Source organism: Gastrolobium bilobum, unplaced genomic scaffold, assembly GCF_033153095.1.
Source record: "Gastrolobium bilobum isolate Gb01-03AN ecotype WA unplaced genomic scaffold, APGP_CSIRO_Gbil_v1 utg24801, whole genome shotgun sequence".
NCBI classification, from domain to species: Eukaryota; Viridiplantae; Streptophyta; class Magnoliopsida; order Fabales; family Fabaceae; genus Gastrolobium; species Gastrolobium bilobum.
The window spans coordinates 106,607-125,755 of record NW_026895115.1 but is presented as its reverse complement, the minus strand read 5'-3'; the positions used below and the strand labels follow the sequence as shown (position 1 = coordinate 125,755).

The window sequence follows — 19,149 nt, the reverse complement described above, 5'->3', positions numbered from 1 at the left end:
CCATTAGGTTAAAAGTAGGTGAAATATTCTCTATAAATAGAGAACCCTTTGTACAGATTATTTACAATCTATAATATATTAGAATACCTTTTTTCAAGTTGGTATCAGAGCTCTCGATCTGAGGGCTTTGCTTCCGCACATATTATCTTCTTTTTTAACAAAACCCTAATTTCTTTGCCTCTTGCCGCCATTAGCCGCCACGGGAAAATTTTTCCGGGGACCTTTTGGACCAAGGGGACCATTGTTGACCTTATTTTTCCTCCGATCTATCATTCTACGCAGTGTTCCTCCGCCACAAACGACCGAAACACCTCCGATCGCCTCCAATCAGATCTGTCTTCACCGTTTGGACCACTTTCCGGCGACTTTTCAACCGCGACCACCCACAGACAGGTGTGCGCTCACCGGACGACCACACCAGAAAAATCTCAGCCGGCGAAGCCCATCCACGCGCTCTCACGCGCCGCCCCTTTCCCGGCGAGTGAATCCCACGCGCAGCTCCTTTCTCCGGCGCGTGGAGGCGCGTGCGGCCGTGTTTTTGGACCGGACCACCACCATTCTTCTCGTCTTCTTGTCTTCTGTCTGGATCTGTAATTATTTTTCTGATCAGAGGTCATTTGATATTCTTTTTGGTTGATTTTATCGCTGGTTGTTAACTTTTTTTTGTTAAAGAATGGCTGAGCATGATAGTTCTTCGATCTTATCTGGTAAGAGCACACGTTCTATATCTCTTCTTGCTTCTTGCACTGATTTTAAAACCTCATGGATTTTGGATTCTGGTGCAACTGATCATATGGCTTGTCGTACTGAGTTATTTTGTTCTTATCATCCTATTGTTGGTAGTCATACTATATCCGTAGCTGATGGATCCCATAAATCAGTTATTGGTTCTGGTAACATTCAAATTCAACCTTCCTTGTTTCTTAAAAATGTTCTTTATGTTCCTCAGCTTTCTACTAATCTTATCTCCACTCAAAAACTTACAACTGATTTGAATTGTTCTATCACATTTTTTCCTTCTCATTGTCTTATTCAGGATCTTACCACGAAGAAGACAATTGGAGTTGCTAATGAACAGGATGGGTTGTATCATCTCCTTCCAGACCATGCTAGCAAAAATCAGTTATTAATGACACGTCATCCTTCTACTGCAGAGTCTATGATTTGGCTCCATCACAAGCGTCTCGGGTATCCACCATTTAGTCTTTTGAAGTCTATGTTCCCCTCTATGTTTCTCAATAAGTCGGTTGAGACCTTTCATTGTGATGTTTGTGAATTTGCAAAACACCATCGAGTGTCATTTCCTTCTAGCACTATTAAAAGCAGAGAAACTTTTTCTCTTATCCATTCTGATGTTTGGGGCCCTTCTAAAGTGCACAGTGTTTCACGTGCTAGGTGGTTTGTTTCTTTTATTGACGATTGTACTCGGATAACATGGATATACTTGATGAAAGACAAGTCTGAAGTACCAGAGATATTTATTCGGTTTCATCACATGGTTGAGACTCAGTTTGGTAAGGGTATTAAAAGACTCAGATCTGATAATGGTACTGAGTACGTCAATCAACGCCTGTCACAATTCATTTCAGACAGAGGTATGATTCATGAGCTCACATGTGTTGATACCCCTCAACAAAACGGGGTTGCTGAAAGGAAAAATCGTCACCTTCTTGAAGTTGCTAGAGCACTACTTTTTCAGACATCTGTTCCTAGTTCTTATTGGGGAGAAGCAGTATTAGCTGCAACTTTTTTGATCAACCGTTTACCTTCACGGGTCCTTAACAATATCAGTCCTATTCATTCCATGACTTCCTTCTTTCCTTCTGTTCCCATATTGCAGAGCCTTCCACCAAGAGTGTTTGGATGTGTTGCCTTTGTCCATGTTCATAAACAACATCGGAGTAAGTTGGATCCTAGGGCTCTTAAGTGTGTCTTCCTTGGTTATAACCCTTATAAAAAAGGGTACAAGTGTTATCATCCACCAAGTTGGAAATTTTTTGTTTCTATGGATGTCACCTTTCAAGAATCTGAATCTTATTTCCTGGGTCCTCATCGTCAGGGGGAGAATAGTTCTTCAGAAGACTCGTCCCCTTCCTTCTTTGAGTCTGGATCAATCTTCTCTCTTCCTAGTGTGTCTGCTCCTGGTGTGTCAGAACCTTCAAATACACCTGAGATACAACCCATACTGTCTCACCAGCAACCTCAATCGTCTGAACCACTGGTAAGTCCTGAATCTCCTATTTCTTCTGAATCTCCTGTTTCTGATTCTAATATTATTTCCTCTCATGATTTGTCTATTTCTTCTGATATCTCTAATGACTTACCCATTGCTTCTACTTCTGATGACTTACCTATTGCTCTTAGAAAAGGAAAAAGATCTTGTCACAAGAAAACTTGTTCCTCCTGTCCCTCTTGTACTCAATACCCTATCTCCCACTTTGTTTCCTCTGCTAATCTTTCTGTGCAGCACAAAAGCTTTGTTTCAGCACTAGATTCTATTGCAATCCCAAAATCAGTACATGAAGCCTTGAAAGATAGGAATTGGGCTCAAGCCATGCAAGAGGAGATGAATGCTTTGGAGAAAAATAAAACATGAGAGGTTATTGATAGACCCAACGGAAAGAAAGCAGTAGGGTGCATATGGGTTTATACCCTGAAATATAATTCTGATGGCACTCTTGAGAGATATAAGGCTCGATTAGTGGCCAAAGGTTACACTCAAACCTATGGCATTGATTATGAAGAAACCTTTGCTCCAGTTGCAAAGATGAATACAGTGAGAATCTTGTTATCCCTTGCTGCCCATTACAATTGGGATATAAATCAATTTGATGTGAAAAATGCTTTCCTCAATGGTGAGTTAGAAGAAGAAGTCTACATGGAAATCCCACCTGGTTTTGATTCTGTGAAGGGGGAAAATAAAGTTTGTAGATTAAAAAAGGCCTTGTATGGATTGAAGCAGTCACCTCGTGCTTGGTTTGGAAGATTTACTAAGGTTATGATGACCTTAGGATACAGACAGAGCCAAGGAGATCACACTCTTTTCTTCAAACACTCCCAAAATGGGAAGCTTACTGTGCTCCTTGTACATGTTGATGATATTATTATCACAGGTGATGATTTTGTGGAGAGACAGATTCTGCAAACACGGCTTGCCTCTGAGTTTGAAATCAAAGACCTTGGGAAACTGAGATATTTCCTAGGGATAGAAGTAGCTCATTCAAGCAAAGGAATTTTTATCAGCCAGAGGAAATATGTTCTTGATCTTCTCAAAGAAGCAGGAAAGCTCGGGTGTAAACCCTCTAATACTCCTATTGAGCAGAATCACAAGATGGGCTATGAAGAAGAGAGTCCTCCAGTTGATAAAGGACAATATCAACGGCTAGTTGGGAAATTGATATATCTGGCCCATACTAGACCAGACCTAGCTTATGCTGTTAGTGTTGTCAGTCAGTTTATGCACGATCCAAAAGAAAAACACATGCAGGCAGTAGAGAGAATTCTTCAGTATCTTAAAGGTACTCCTGGTAAAGGATTGTTATTCCGACGTGATGGCAATCTATCTTTAGAAGTCTACACAGATGCTGATTATGCTGGATCCGTGACTGACCGTCGTTCTACCACTGGTTATTGCATGTTTCTTTGCGGTAACTTGGTGACATGGAGAAGTAAGAAACAAGATGTGGTTGCCAGATCAAGTGCAGAAGCTGAATTTCGAGCTATGGCTCAAGGCATTTGTGAGTTACTGTGGCTGAAAATTGTTCTTGATGATCTCAAAATAAAATGTGAGGGACCTATGAAGCTGCTATGTGATAATAAGTCCGCTATTTGTATAGCTCATAATCCAGTTCAACATGATCGGACTAAACATATTGAGGTTGACCGCCATTTCATCAAAGAGAAACTTGATAGCGGGTTGATTATCACTCCATACATTCCCACTGGGCGTCAATTGGCTGATCTATTAACAAAGGGGCTTTCTTCAGACAGATTTCAAGAACTTACTAGCAAGCTGGGAATGATAAATATTTATTCCTCAGCTTGAGGGGGAGTATTGTAAATAATATTGATTTAGTTATTATTTAGTCATTTATTGTTATATTAGGCTAAGCCCTTTGTTGTATTGGGCCAAGCCCATTAGGTTAAAAGTAGGTCAAATATTCTCTATAAATAGAGAACCCTTTGTACAGATTATTTACAATTCTATAATATATTAGAATACCTTTTTTCAAGTTGATGCAATATTGGCTTTGGAATCAAGGAGAAAGGTGAAGAAATGGGGTTGCTAGGTGTTGGGTTTTTTTTTCTTTTGAACATGGCTTCTCCCTTCTCTCTCTTGTTTCAGCCACGGGAAGAAGAAGAAAATGGTGGAGGGTTCCTTTGCTTTTTTACACTTACTTAGGTTGAGTAATTTCAACCGGGTAAAATCTTATCTATCTATTCATCTCCATTTACCACCAAACTTAACCCAATGAACTAGAATATTTTTCTAGTCATATTTCTAATTTTACTTTTATATTTTGGGTACTTTCATCAACCATATTTTTATCTCTTAATTCTCACTGATTGCACTTTTTACCTCAAAAGTGCTCTTAACTCATTAATTTTAACCTCTTGCTTAATTCTATCCACTTTTAATTACTTAATTATAGGTAATTAATTAAATTCTTAAGTTAGGGATATTATAAAATCCACCATGCCTATGATTAGTAACTGGAAATTCTAATATCTAAATTTAAAAAATAGCACGGAGATGTGTTCTTTAGGGGCCGTTTGGTACATGGCTTATCTTAAGGTTCCCGGGAAAATAATTTTTTGTAAATTTTAAATTTTCAGATATTATCGTAAACTGAATGTAAAAATCATATTTTTGAAAATCGAGATTCCCGGACAAATTTTTTTTTTCTCCTGTACCAAACGTCAAATAGTATGACCAATCTATAAACACTGATTTACTCAGCGCTTGTTGGAGTTAATTTATTTTAATAAAAATAATCGCTAGTTTTTACAATTTCATGAAAAAGCTTTTAATATTTTTTATATATAAAGATTTAATATTTTTACAGTAAATACAGATAAATTATCTATATTCATTTTTAAAACGACATCGATTTGGGTTGAAGGATTAAAAATTATAATGATAAAGAATATTATAACCTTTGAATAAATTATAATTATAAAAACACATTAATTTCCAGCTAAAACGACGTTGTTTTAGGCTTAATACATATAACTTTTGTACCAGAAAAAAGGAACCAATATATAAGTATGCTAAAACATACATACAGTTATTAACTTAAGAACAATAAGTAAAGAACTCAACTTGAGAAGTTTTGGTTAATGATATATTGATATACAATTAATTTCCATGTCTTAAAGTTTTCTGAAAATTTTAAATGCATATTTTCTTTAAATAATATAAATTTAGGGTTTATTATTTGTGCTTTTAAGGAATATAGAGTTGTGTCATTTCAAGTGAGAGAAAGTGACAAACAATGAAAGTCATAAGAGAGAAAGTGAATATTTTTTAAATTTAAATTTTAAATAAAAAATACTAGGTTGTATCTTTCTCTTAATTAAAATAACAAAAACTATATGTCTTTATAAGGACAAATATCTTCCCCATAAATTTAATGTAAAAAAAAATAGGGCTGAATATACTTATCACCAAAAAAGTTTACAACCTTTACAACCAATCTAATTACCGTTGATTTCCGTCAATCTAATTGTTATAATTTATTGAAAATTAATAATTAATTAATAAATGGGGAAGGATATTGTAACAATCAAGTTATGTTACTACTAATCAATCTCACCGTTACATCGATTATGTTGATCCAACGATTATATTTATTTTTATCTTTATATGGTTATGATTCTCTATATTTAAAGTGAAAGCATTAAATATGAAAAACCATAACCATACAAAGGTGAAAATAAATATAAAGTATTAAATTTAAGAAATCATGACTATACAAAGATGAAAATAAATATAACCATTGGATCCACATAATCGATCTAACGGTGAGATTGATTGGTAGTAACTTAGTAGGAACACAACTTAGTTGTTACAATATCTTTTCCCTTAATAAATATGACTCAATAATTTTTAATAAATTATAACCGTTAGATTGATGAAAATAAATGATGATTAGGTTAGTTGTAAATGTTGTAATTTTTTTTTGTGATAAAAAAAATCTCTAAAAATTTTGCGACAGAATTTGTTTTCCCGTAAAAAATTTATACATTAGTTTTCAACGGAAATTCATTGATTTTCTGTCGAAAACTTTAAACAAAATCCATTTTCGTCGAAAACCTTTACAACAATTTTCGACGAAATTTCATTGATATTCTGTTGAAAATTTTCGACAGAATTTGATTTCTGTGGAAAATCTTTACATCGATTTTCGACGAAAATTCATAGATTTTCTGTTGAAAACTTTCGACGAAATCCCTTTTCCGTCAAAAACCATCACAACAAAATTTTCGACGGAATTCCATTGATTTTTCGTCGAAAATTTTCGACAAAAATAAATTTCGTCAAATTTTTTTGACGGAATTTATAATTCCGTGAAAAAAATTGTTATCAACGGAGAGAAATTCGACGGCCTGAATTTCGTCGAAAATGAATTTTCAATGGAATTTTTTCGTCAAAGAAAATGCATTTTCTAGTAGTGGAAACCATAAAAACAAATATATATTACCCAAAATTATATATGACAATAATTGAAAAGAAACATAAAGTAACAGTATTATTAAAAAGAGTTAATAATGAAGCTGGAAGCATTTATGGCTATTTACATAGTTTCCAAAATCGAGTAATCTTACTAGGATTTGTAAAAAGCGGGTTTTACCAAATGATGGTAGCTCAGTTGGTGAATGGGAGTTGAGCAGGTGGGGGTGAAAGCACGTGTTCGATCCTTTCCAATATCACATTTGGGAGGGGTTTAAAGCCTTAATCCTGAACCCACCCCAAATCGGACTAGTCGCAAAGCGATGAACCGATTGGAATATTTCCAAAAAAAAATGAGCGGGTTTTGCAACTCTTCTTGTCTATCTTTGCAGCAATTTTTTTCTCTTAAAGTTTCAAAGTTGAATGTGAAGAAGCGTTAAGCTCAAGCACCTGTTTCATTGGAACCTCCACAGAAGAAGCGTCGTGCTAAAGACAAAGACGTTTGAGCTATTGGAGAAGAGTTTCAAAGCTTAAAGATTGTTGCAGGAGGGTATTACTATCAAAAGATAAATTCAAAGTACCCATTGGGAGAAGATTCCCACTTCATCTGTGAGGAAGAACAAACCATTGGTGTTGCTGATGGTGTTTGTGGTTGGGCTATGAAAGGGATAGACGCTGGTGAGTATGCTCGAGAACTCATAAAAAATGCTACCGTTGCAGTTAAACAAGAACCAAAAGACTTTGTTAACCTAAAAAGAGTCTTGAGTCATGCTTTCATGAATACCAAAGCGAAAGGGTATTCTACTGCTTCCATTGTAAGTCTCAAGAAACATGTCTTACATGGCGTTAACGTTGGGGATAGTGGGTTAATGCTATTTAGAAACAATAGAATGCTATTTCGGTCACCCATTCAGCAGCAAAAATTCAACACGCCCTATCAGTTGGGGAATGGTTTGAAGACTGATTCTCCTGACTCTGCTATGGAGTATCAGGTCCTGGTTGAACTAGGGGATATTGTAATGTTAGAAAGTGATGGTGTTTTTAGTAATATGTTTCCTTTTGAGATTGAAGTGATTCTGAAATAGATGAAAGCAGAAGGAAGATTAATGAATGTGCAAGAATGTGCCAAGGAAATAGCACAAGTGGCTCGGTGCCTTTCCATATGTAAACTTAGTGGAAGCCCTTTTGAAGATGCTTGTAAGAAGGTCGGAGTTAATCATAAAGGTGGAAAGATTGATGATATTACAGTTGTAGTTGCTCATATTATTGTATGAATGTTGTTTACTTCTTTGAACTTGGTTAACCATCTTATTGAGTGAATTTGGTTTGGGCAATTGTCACTCTCTTAGTTTCTTTTTATGTTTCTATAGTTTTTTGTGGTGCAGATATAGCTTATTCTGGTTGAACGTGTGCAAACTAAAGTGCTAATTCGACAACTACTAAAGCATGTCTTTTGGCATTTCATAAAAATCCAAGCTAACATAAATGACTAACAATTGATTGGGCTCTGTTTAATAACCTACAAACACCAACATATTCAGTTAAGCATTCTGACAAAATGGTTTCGAATATTTAGCATTTTGTTTTGTTTTTTTCATCAATGCAACATGTAAAACAAAGCACACTATAATAGCAAATGAAGCAGCAACATGCAAAGAAGTGTTAACGAATAGTAATGCATATTTGTATCTTTTCCATTATCATTTTTGTTGGCAATTGTTTTTCCATTATCAATCTTATTGGCGCATTCCTTACATAGTGCCCTTAGAGTGCCAAACATAATTGTAATTTCTTTTTCTAAATTGTGTGTGTTGTAGTAAGCATATGTTTCCTCTTGTTATTTTTACTTGATTCTGGTTGTCTCCACAAATTGAAGATTACTGACATGGAAATGGTAAAAGGAGTCAAGGGTCATAGTTATTATGATGAATTTGTTGGTCCCTGTGAATATAAGCTCACAGAATTTCTAGCTAAAGCTGAGTGTTTCATTCTGAAAAGTAACCCAACTTTCTGATTTTATAAACATACATATATGTTAGTATTGAATAATTTTCGCTAATTGAACATTCTGCACGTAATTTATAAATTATTTATCAATGGGTTTTATGTTACATAACATAATTCCATTTTCCTACACACGCAACAAAGAGGTGGGGCCCACATATTTTTGTCTCTCTTTCATCATTTCATTTTCTCTCTCCCTTTTCTTGTGTGTAGGAAAATAAAGTTATGTTATGTAACATAACAAACATAAAACCCTTTATCAATCTACCATATTTTCAAAACTATTTATCAATTTACCTTAATTTAACCAAGTTGATCAAATGGGCTCAGCTTCTTACCAAAGTTGTCAAATAGGAACACACCACTTATAAAATTCAGGTAAGATGCAGGACACACTCGGTCAACTTTGGACAAAGTAAGATAAATGAGTAAATTTTTGAAAGTAGAGTTATTGATAAATAGTTTTTAAATTAAGTGCACTCTCGATCAATCGGCCTAATAAATTTATATCTGTTAAACCTATCTTGATACATTATGCCAAGCTAAATAAAAAAAGATTTGAACATATGAAGTCAACCAACGATTACACACATTTGACAAAAGATGAGGTAGTGGTCAAGTAATAAGAACCATAGGGAAAGCCGGAAAGAGGTATTGTTTACAGCATCTTGACATCTCAGTTAAATTTATCTTCAAGACATAGGTCCTGTGATTGGGAAGGTTTTTCAACTTATTTATAACCTTTCTTTTTACTATCTTTTTCTTTCTTTCTGTTGTGATACTGGGTAAATTTTAATTTTTCATTCTTAACTAGTTCAAATTTAACCACTTGATTTATTAAAAGGTGCCATCCCTGAGTGCTTTGATTCTTACTTAATTCCACTTGGAGATGATCCTTCTTCAAATAATTTCCATTATTTTAATATTAAAGGTGCTATAATCTTTTCCTTTATTCTTACGATTAGTCTATGTGAAGTTGCTTGGCTTACCATTAGAAGTCCATTACATTATGATAATTAGTTAATTTTTTTATATTCACTACCATAAGGAAGTATCCAAGTACTGAAATCCCTGTATTCGGATACCCTTTGAAACATATCCCAACAGAAGCCCTTCACTTCCATTCCTTTCATTAAATCCAATGAATTCTATCATAATCTAATTCTAGTTTCTCTCTTGAACTACTCTGATTTCATTAGTACATAACAAAGCATGAAAAAATCTATATCTCAAAGTTAATGAAGTACATACACTCACATGTCATCTTCATCATCAACAACAAAATGAAAGTGATTAGAATTCCACTTAGTGCAAATACAGAATCTCAAGCTGCATAAAATTCGGCTGGAGTTAAATTACAAAGAAAATCACCAAGCTAGTTCATTACTATCTCATTCAGAATAAATTTATAAAATCAGACCATAATATGAATGCAATCACCGATATCCACAATCATTCCAAATCACATTTTCATACATTCATCCTCATATTTCATTTGTTTGAATTTCTAAATTTCTAAAGAGAATGACTGTAATAGAATGAAACCTAATTTATGAAGGAAGAAATGTCAAATCTCACCTAATTTGGCCGAGATGATTAGGAGTGAAAGGACTTGTGTGAATTCCTCATTCTTTGATTTACTCCGAGCAACAAAGGTAGGGATTCGTGAATTAAAAGAGTTGCTGCACTTTCTGCATAACAGGGGAACATTGATGCCCAAAAAGATGTAAAAATGAGGAATTGAGAAGGTGAAAAGAAACTTGGGTGTGGTGGAGTTGTGGGGAATTCGAAATGGCTGAAAGGAGAAAATTGAAATATGGTGCATCCAAAAGAATGGGCAAAATTATGCACTCTACCATGCTTCTTAGGATTTTAATTACCTGAATTTGCTTGAGTTTTTATTGGTTTAGTTTTGTGGATAAGTGGCGGAGTCAAAGATCGGAGGGGAGGGGACGAAAATTAATTTTTGTTTTACATAGTATCAATATTTTCTTTACCTATTCACCTCATATTTTTATGGAATTCATTTAGATAATTTCTTACCAAAATATTAGCATTTAACAACATTTCAAAGACTGAAAAAATATACTATTGGTCGGGCCCAAAAGATATAAAAAGTAGTTTAAAACAATAATTTAAAAAAAAGTGTCTTCATTTAACTATAATTTTAAAAAAAAAAATTAAAAAAAACTGCAACCAAGTTGCCCAAAAAATGAATCTTTTAAGTTAGAGCAAATTCATTTTCTCTATACGAAACCACTACATAAAAAGAAACACAAACATGCAAATGAAAAGAGAGCAAAGCAAAAAAGACAAAGCTTTCATTAACCAAAATATAACAAATGAAAATAAAAATAAAATTGAAAATATGGAAAAGGGTATACATAACACACACGCATTAGATGAGGTGGAGATAGATTTCAACTTGAATCTCAAATCAAAACTTTCATAAGAAGCACATCTAACAATAACAACGATACCACATCCTTCACCACATTAATTTTTTTTTTTTCATTTCTTTTAATGGGGAGGGGGGCGACCGCCCATGCTAGCCTCCCCTAGCTCCGCCCTTGTACACTAAGTTTGGTGGGTAAGAAGTGGAATGAGAAAACACTTTTGCCTAAGCTAAAACATTGAAAGATGATATATATGAAGAAAGGTTCCGATTGCAGCGTGTTGGGAAATTGTGTAAATAGGAATATGGTTACTAATACATGACATTTCTCTCGTTTTTAATTTTAAGAGCTCATTTTTGTGTAATAACTCGAGTTTTAACATGGTTATGAAAAATGTGATTATTTATAGTGTCTAGTGGTTCAATTCACTCATTTCATTTTGATTTAATTTTAAGTATAACTTAGGGTATCTCCCGCCGTTAGTCGAAGACAAATTCCTTCGAGACATAGAGATCGTCGAAGTAGATTTTATCTCTACCATAAAGAATTTTCCATACACACAACCAGAAATCAAATTTCTGTCAGTATGATTGTTAAAAAAAGTTTAATTTTTTTATTTTGATTCAATTTCCAAAAAAAAAAGAGTGCTAAATATTTGTGTATTTGCAAACTTTGTCCTTATATTGAAATAATATTGTTTGCTACCATTTTGCAACAAAAAAAACCCTAAATGATGTGTTCTACCGCATGCGTTGTATAACAATATCGTTTATAAGAGAAAGAGTGAAGCTTGAATTCTGACTTGAGACGTTGGCAGCGGCTAGTATAGCTGGAATGGAATGCAATAATTCAAACATGTACACAAATGTAATATAATTTTAACAAAATTAATAAAATAATATAGTTTGAAAATTATTTACCAAAATAATAGTTTGATCATTTTTTACCACCATTAATCATATGAGCCCAAAAACATAACTCGTAATTGACACATGTTTCATATGTGGCGTTGATATGATAAAGTAATTTTCAAAAAATATTGAATTATATTACTTTAATAAATACTTTTTTAAATTATTTCAATTTTCAAAAAAATCACAATACATCGGTTATTCTCCCCGTATTAAGAGATAAGAAAACAGTTTCATATAATTTTTATTCACATAATCTGGAATAAAGAATTATTAATTATTAGTTTTGAAGAAAAAAATAGAAAGAACGGACCAAAAAATGGTAGTAACTGATATTATGTGTGTTTTAGATAAAATTATGCCAATGTGACACAGCTCTAATTGATTACTATGTTGTCAGAATAAGTATATTCATAGTTGAGAATAGAACCAACACCCTGAATACCTGTCAGACTCTGATATAATATCAATCTAAAATCAAGTTTTTTAGCTTTCAGAATTAAACTTAAAAAGAAAACAGATTAAATTTTTTTAATCAACAAATTTAGTAAACAAAAAATAAAAATCACGTGACTTGAGCATGACAATTTGAACTAAAAGATGATGCAGTGAGAATCGAAATCGTGATCACCTGATCACAAAAATTACCATGTAAAAAATTATTTGAACCAAAAACCAAAAACTTAAAAGTGATGTCCCATTATGGATTTTATATTCCATTTATCATGCGGTCTTAGCAGTTTGGTCGTTTTCCAGTCGACCTAATTAGCTGCCATATTTGTCAAAAAGTGATGTCAGAAATCCCGGAACTAAAAGATGTTCCTACCTAGTTGAATATAAACTAGGAGAAAAATAAAAATAAAAAATAGCAATTTTTGTTCATTGCACTAGCAATTGGTCCAACCTAAATGTACCTAAATGACAAAACGAAGTCTAAAAAGTAGAAGAAAAGAAAAAAGTTGGTCTCCACATATTCTATGCTCTTGTTATTTACATATGGTTTCTTTTCTACCTTACTTTATCAAGTATGATTATTATGTCAAAAGTCCCACTTCTTTCCCCCCTTCATCTTTAGACTTTCCTCTCGTCAGTTTGTCAATCCTGCTTGATTTCAATGTCTCCCATTACAATCAATGAAAATCGAAATCCACAAAACAAGAAGAAGAAGAAAAAGGAAAAGGATAAATTGATATAAGCAACAATGATTGTTGGTTCAGTTCTATAGTTACAAATTATGGTTTATAACTGCTAATATAGTGAATTCAGCAATTCTTGTAATTGCTTTGGAAGGGTACTTCGTAGTTTGCAATTCTCTCTCTTTTGCCACGTTACTTTTCTACATCTTTCTATCCTTGTTGCAATTTTCATGGGATTGCACCAATTTAAAACCTTAACTCACAAAAAAAAAACACCTTACCATCACAATTGAGAAAAATTTATTCAAACTAGTAACTCTGCTTTCTATGTTGTTGTCCTTGTTTAGTTTATCCGTACTTTTAGTTTGCTATAAACCTTATGCACAATATAAGAATTTTTGCTTTATGTATGCGTAATATTATTCACCCATAATCCAGGAAACAGAGTACCACTCTAAGGAACCACTAGGGTTCGCCTGGTGGTGTGTGTTAGGTGTGTGTAGTGTTCCATTCCCATTGTAATCCACAAAAAAGAGTACCACTGTAAGAAAAAATTTCACTAATCAGATGGCTACATGGTTTCTGAAGTTACAACAACAATTTTAGTGATCAACACCTACATAGGCCCTGAGATGTAACAATTTACAAATATGGAACTGTCTTTGTCGATACATATTCTGCATTTGAAAACAAAAAGAAAAGAATGTAACAAAGAGGGAGAAGAAAAAAGTTTTTGCTTTACTTCTTGATCTGAATGGGAGATTGAGAACTGATACAGAAATGGTTTTTCTTCTCATTGGAGTCAGAAGAAAGAAAATCAAAACCCAGAAAACATCACTTTATGTAGTTTTGAGTTGCTTAGAAAACTAATAAAACTAAAACTAGCATGACCAAGAAGAGGGACCCCCCCCCCCCCCCCCCCCCCCCCCCTTCAACCTTCATTGAGTTGACCCACCCACCTTCCTTTTGGGTGCAGCCTTCCTTGATGACAACATAGGACAGAACTAGGTCCTTAGAACAGTCACTGTTTTCAAGTAAAATGTGTTCCAAGGAATCTTCCTTATTTCCTAACCCTCCCTTTACCTTCTCATCAGTCTCTTAATCTCTAAACACAACTTCTCTTTTGGAATGAAACTGAGTTGATTCATATGATCATAATTTGTGAGGCCCTCTCTGGCTCATGATTATTCCCTTACGATATGTTGTGTTTCTAACAGAAATCCATGAATAACCGTTCATATAACACACACAGAAAAAATAAAAATTCATCTAAGAGGAAAGAGATAGTAATAGTAATAATACTCTTAAAGCAAAAGATAAAAAGGGCTTTGTCATTACATTGGAGGAAGAAAAGTTTACAAATTGAGCAAGCTATGTACCTATTGATTAAAAATCAAATGAAAACCCAATGATCATAGCCTGATGATACACAACCTCTTTTCTTTCTCAAGAAGGAGATTCTGAAATTCTAGGTGAAGTCACAGGGAAAAGAGGCAAGAGCTGTGGCTCGAAGTCTCTAGGAGTTGACATGGGTGATGGATGCAAGTAGAAACCCTTCTCAGCTATTGCTTTATCTTCCTCTGAAGAGCTTCCAAGTGAAGGTGAGGACTTGTCAAAAGGGTCATCATTCAATGGAGTGACAGGGCTAAGAGCAAGTGAAGGGAAATCAAGCAAGCTTGGTGAGAGAATCTCTGGCTTGCGGGGAGAGAACCCAGAATTTTGAGCAAAATTGGGCATCAAGGTGTTGATCATGAGGGTGTTCTTGAGGTTGTTGTTCCTCCTTTCATAGAGTTTGAACCCCTGCTGCTTCTTTGGTGGTATCTTCATGGGTGGGATGTTGAAGTTTCTGGATGATGATGATGATGATGGTGTTGGTGGAATTGGATCTTGTGGGTGTGCTTTTGATGATGCTGGTTTTGTGGTTTCTGATGGGCCAGTAAGCATTTGAACTACTTGCTTGAAAGTGGAAGTGTCAGCTTGGACAAAGGTTGTAGGGTAAGGGTTTGAGTCAGATCTAGGGATGGTGTTTGGGGTAAGAGGTGGTGTGGGGATTTTGATGCCAATGCTATTACTGCTACTCATGGAGTTGCTGAGATTGGTTCTTGGAGAGTTTAAAGATTGGTTCTCTCTATCTTGGAGCCTTAAGCTTATATCCATTGATGGAGGCTAAGGGTAGTTACTATTTGCCTTGCACAAAAACCAAGCCTTTGCAAATGAAGAGCAAATAGTTTGGGTCAAAATTGGAGAAGAAATATGGAAGACTGAAAAACAAGGATTTGATGAAAGAAAGAAAGAAATAAAGAGGGTGTGGTTGCTTATTTAGCTTGTGTTTTTTGTTTTGGTTTGTACCACTTTTCCATTTTCTTATACTAATAATATTCTCTCTCTCTTGAAAATTGAAATTACTGTGCTCTTCTTAGTGGGCCTTCAGAGAAAATGGCCCCAACGGTTGAAAGAGAAACGGTAGAATAAAAATTATTGTATACAGCTAGCCTATATAAATTAAAAAAAAAAAAAAAAAAAAAAAACAACATGCAACACAAATTTATGTAATGATTCAATATACAATAATGAAGTGTGAATTGTTGATTCGCTTATGTTACATCTCTCTCGTGCTTGTTTAAAACAAGAATCTCTGATGGAAGAAGTAGGAATAATTTGGCAAATAGCATATGTGCCACACCACTGGCAATAAGGGAAAGTTATGATGATTGTGGAGTTAAATATACGAGTGGCATTGACTTCAGAGCCCAAACATAGAGACTCTTGTATTGGGTGATGGGATTGGGAATGATAACTACATGTTTGATCAGAACGCCCATCCCATTCCTAGATTGTGCTTTGTGTGAACTTTCAAACAGAGAGTGTGTAGCACGTACCAATGACAATCATCTAAGACCTAAACCCAACTCTTTCATACACGACACGGCTACCTAACCGAGTTCTGAAGTAGAGTATGCAAATTCAACCTCATTACCCCACGCCTCACACAGACAAGACGACAAACCTAGGAAAAAAATATCACACGCATAAAAAATAATAATAAAATTTACGTAGGGTCATGTTATTATTATTGTTTACAGATTCTACATTATGTTACTAGACATTAATTTTCTTTCCGACTGATAGATCGATTCATGTGTTGCTATTTTCTTTTGGGTTATATTATTCTCACGTAATATATTATCTTATGTTATAAATATAATTATGTGGTGGACTTCACTGTATATTAAAAGGGTAAGAAAATTTCTTCAGTCAATAGAGATAAGTTATTTTTTATGAGTCCAAAATGACGTCTGATACAGAAATCAAAATGTTTTTATAATTCTAATACATTGCAGAATTATATTAGTCTTTATCGTTATAATCTTTTAATTTTATAACCCAAAACAACATTGTTTTGAGCTCACTGAAAATATGATTGGAGAAATATTTTCCCATATTAAAAAAGAAAAAAGAAAGGCACGGAATCAATAAATCTGCAGGAAGTTATGTCACAGATGTCTTATCTCCTATTGCATAAGATTAATAAAGTCGTTCTACATATTATTATAGTATTTATTGTTTTGTTTGTAGGAGTAATATTTCTTTTGTTGTGAAAGATAATTTTATCTTCAACACATAAAAGTACACAGGTTCATCTTTTTTTTCTCTTCACATGAGCTATACATATTTTTACATACGTAGAAAATAAAATTATCTTTTATAACTTGAGAAATGTTAATCTATTTGTTTATATAAAGTTGTCACTTTAATATTCTCAAAGAAAATGATAACAAAAAGTTCATTTTTTTAGTTTCTTTTTTAAAAGATCATTACGATTGTAATATGTTATGATTGTATACTGATGATGATTACAGTTGTTACGTTTATCGTATTAATGATGGTTACGATTGTACAATCAATATTATACTCGTAACCATCGTAATAATTACAATCCTAACAACAACTAAGATGATGGTAGGAAACTTGGCAAAATGCTTCACGCAAGTCCAAGTTTTGCTTATCTGCTACTAATTAAGGACATGAATTTAGAAAGATCTTATTTCATTTTATAAAGCAAATTAGTAATGTTGGCACGGTTTAGAGATAGTTTTCAGTGTGATTTCATGAAATTGACAATTCCAATTTTTTTTTTCTGTTATTAAGTATATTAGATATTCTTCTTTGATTGCTGATCCTGTTAAAACGTGAGGTTTGATTGGTTTGAACTGTAATGAATGGAGTATCAAATTAATGAATTGATCGTATAATTTTCTAAACATTTCGTGCCGAAAACAATTATATAATTGACTATGCTAATCCCCACAATGTATTTATGGCCGACACAAAATATGAAAAGAATTGATTACCGATTCTTTGGCATAAATTTATTTGAAAGTAAGTTTTGGAAAGGAATAACTTAAAGCTTTGCTAAAAATATAATAACTTCTTTTCTAATTTCATTTTTAGTTTCCAGAGTGTCTCTACCGGCACTTCCTTATCTAATTTGAAACTTCTCTTTGAATTTCTCTGTTTTTTAAACAATGAAAATAAACATATGCTTGTTGAAAATACTATGAATCAATTTTAACAAAAAATCAAAGGGTTCATTTTTTCTGTAGTTACTGCAGATAAGTTATATGTATTAAGTCTAATACGATGTCATTTTGGAGCGAAAATCATGGTGTTTTTGTAATTTTATTTTATTTCAGGTTTATTATAGTCTTTATAATTATAATTATTTAATTTTTCAATTTCAAAATGACATCGTTTTGAAAATAAATGCAGATAACTTATATGCAGTAACTGCAGAAATATTATTCTAAAAATCAAATTATAAAAGAACATTGTGTACCATTTTCTAATGGACGTGGAATATAGCGTGCCATATTAAGTCACTTGTAAATAGAGAATCAAAACCAAATCATGAAAATATATGCATTAAAGTAAATTTTGTATATATCACGGGCTATTAAATAGTTTAAATTTTATATAAGACAAAATCACTGCTTTTAAAATTTTATTTAATGTTGTCTATAAAGGATAATTATAATTAGGATTATGAAATCCCCTCCTCCATCAGCTATGCAAAACTATGAATTCATTACAGGCTTAAGTGCTAAACAAGAAATTAACGGGCTAGCTATCATTAAAATTAAATACATGCATGCATCGAATTCTCAGCATGGGAATTATCGGTTTGCAGAGAGAAATCATACATCTTCGTATGACATAATATATCTTCTCAGCCGTCAGCAAAAAAAAAAAAAAATCAATTAAAAAAACTGCAAAGTTTAGTGAAGTTATAAACGTACAATCTGATTTTTCACCTTTCTCAACTCTAGAAGGTGATGGATGGTAATTAGGAAACTCATAGATACTAAATTCAAAATGATCATCAATCAATGATATTATTGGTAATGGCATCATCAATTTGGTCACGTGTTATATTCAAACCGCGGCGACTGAACCGAAAAATCGATAACCGAATAAATCGAAAACCGAAAAAAAATCGCAAATTTTAATTGGATTGGATCGATTTTTGGATTGATTGATGAAAACTGATCCAATCCAAACCGATCCAATATATTAATTCTCTTCTACCTACTTGGGTCTTTCTATAATCATAGCCCAAAAATTTCTAAACCCAAGTTTCATTAACCCATCAATTAAACCCAAGAAAAAACCTAATCACATATCATCAACAAAATTTCATCTGTGTATAGCTTTATATCTCATTGCCCAAAAATAAACTATGTTATCGTTTAACGATGCTTTTGTATTTCAAAAAAAAAAATTACAAAGCCAATATATACAAAAGATGTTATTTGCACAATAATCATGAAACAAATTTTAGAATTTTCAGAAAACCGATCAAATCCAAACCGAAAAAAATTGGATTGGATCAGAACGAATTTGAAAAAAATTCAAACCGAATGGATGAATACATGGTCAAACCGAAGAGATTGAATCAAATGATTTTTGCTTTCAAAGCCGATCCAATCCAGACCTCGAACACCCCTATCACGTAAGGACGGTTAGTTTTT

The 19,149-nt window shown here is 33.5% G+C and overlaps 2 protein-coding genes across 2 annotated transcripts; one reads left to right on the top strand and one right to left on the bottom strand.

Annotated features, from left to right (window-relative positions):
• Positions 1–7,332: 7,332 nt before the first annotated feature.
• Positions 7,333–8,064, top strand: LOC133313546 (probable protein phosphatase 2C 55). The gene is made up of 3 exons (XM_061514960.1): positions 7,333–7,665; positions 7,759–7,941; positions 8,059–8,064. The coding sequence occupies exons 1-3, from the start codon at positions 7,333–7,335 to the stop codon at positions 8,062–8,064; spliced, it is 522 nt and encodes a 173-aa protein (XP_061370944.1).
• A 6,383-nt stretch (positions 8,065–14,447) lies between these two features.
• LOC133313136 (VQ motif-containing protein 4-like) lies at positions 14,448–15,438 on the bottom strand. The gene has a single exon (XM_061514491.1). It carries the CDS (start codon positions 15,275–15,277, stop codon positions 14,567–14,569), a length of 711 nt encoding a protein of 236 aa, XP_061370475.1. The 5' UTR covers positions 15,278–15,438; the 3' UTR covers positions 14,448–14,566.
• Between the last annotated feature and the right edge of the window lie 3,711 nt (positions 15,439–19,149).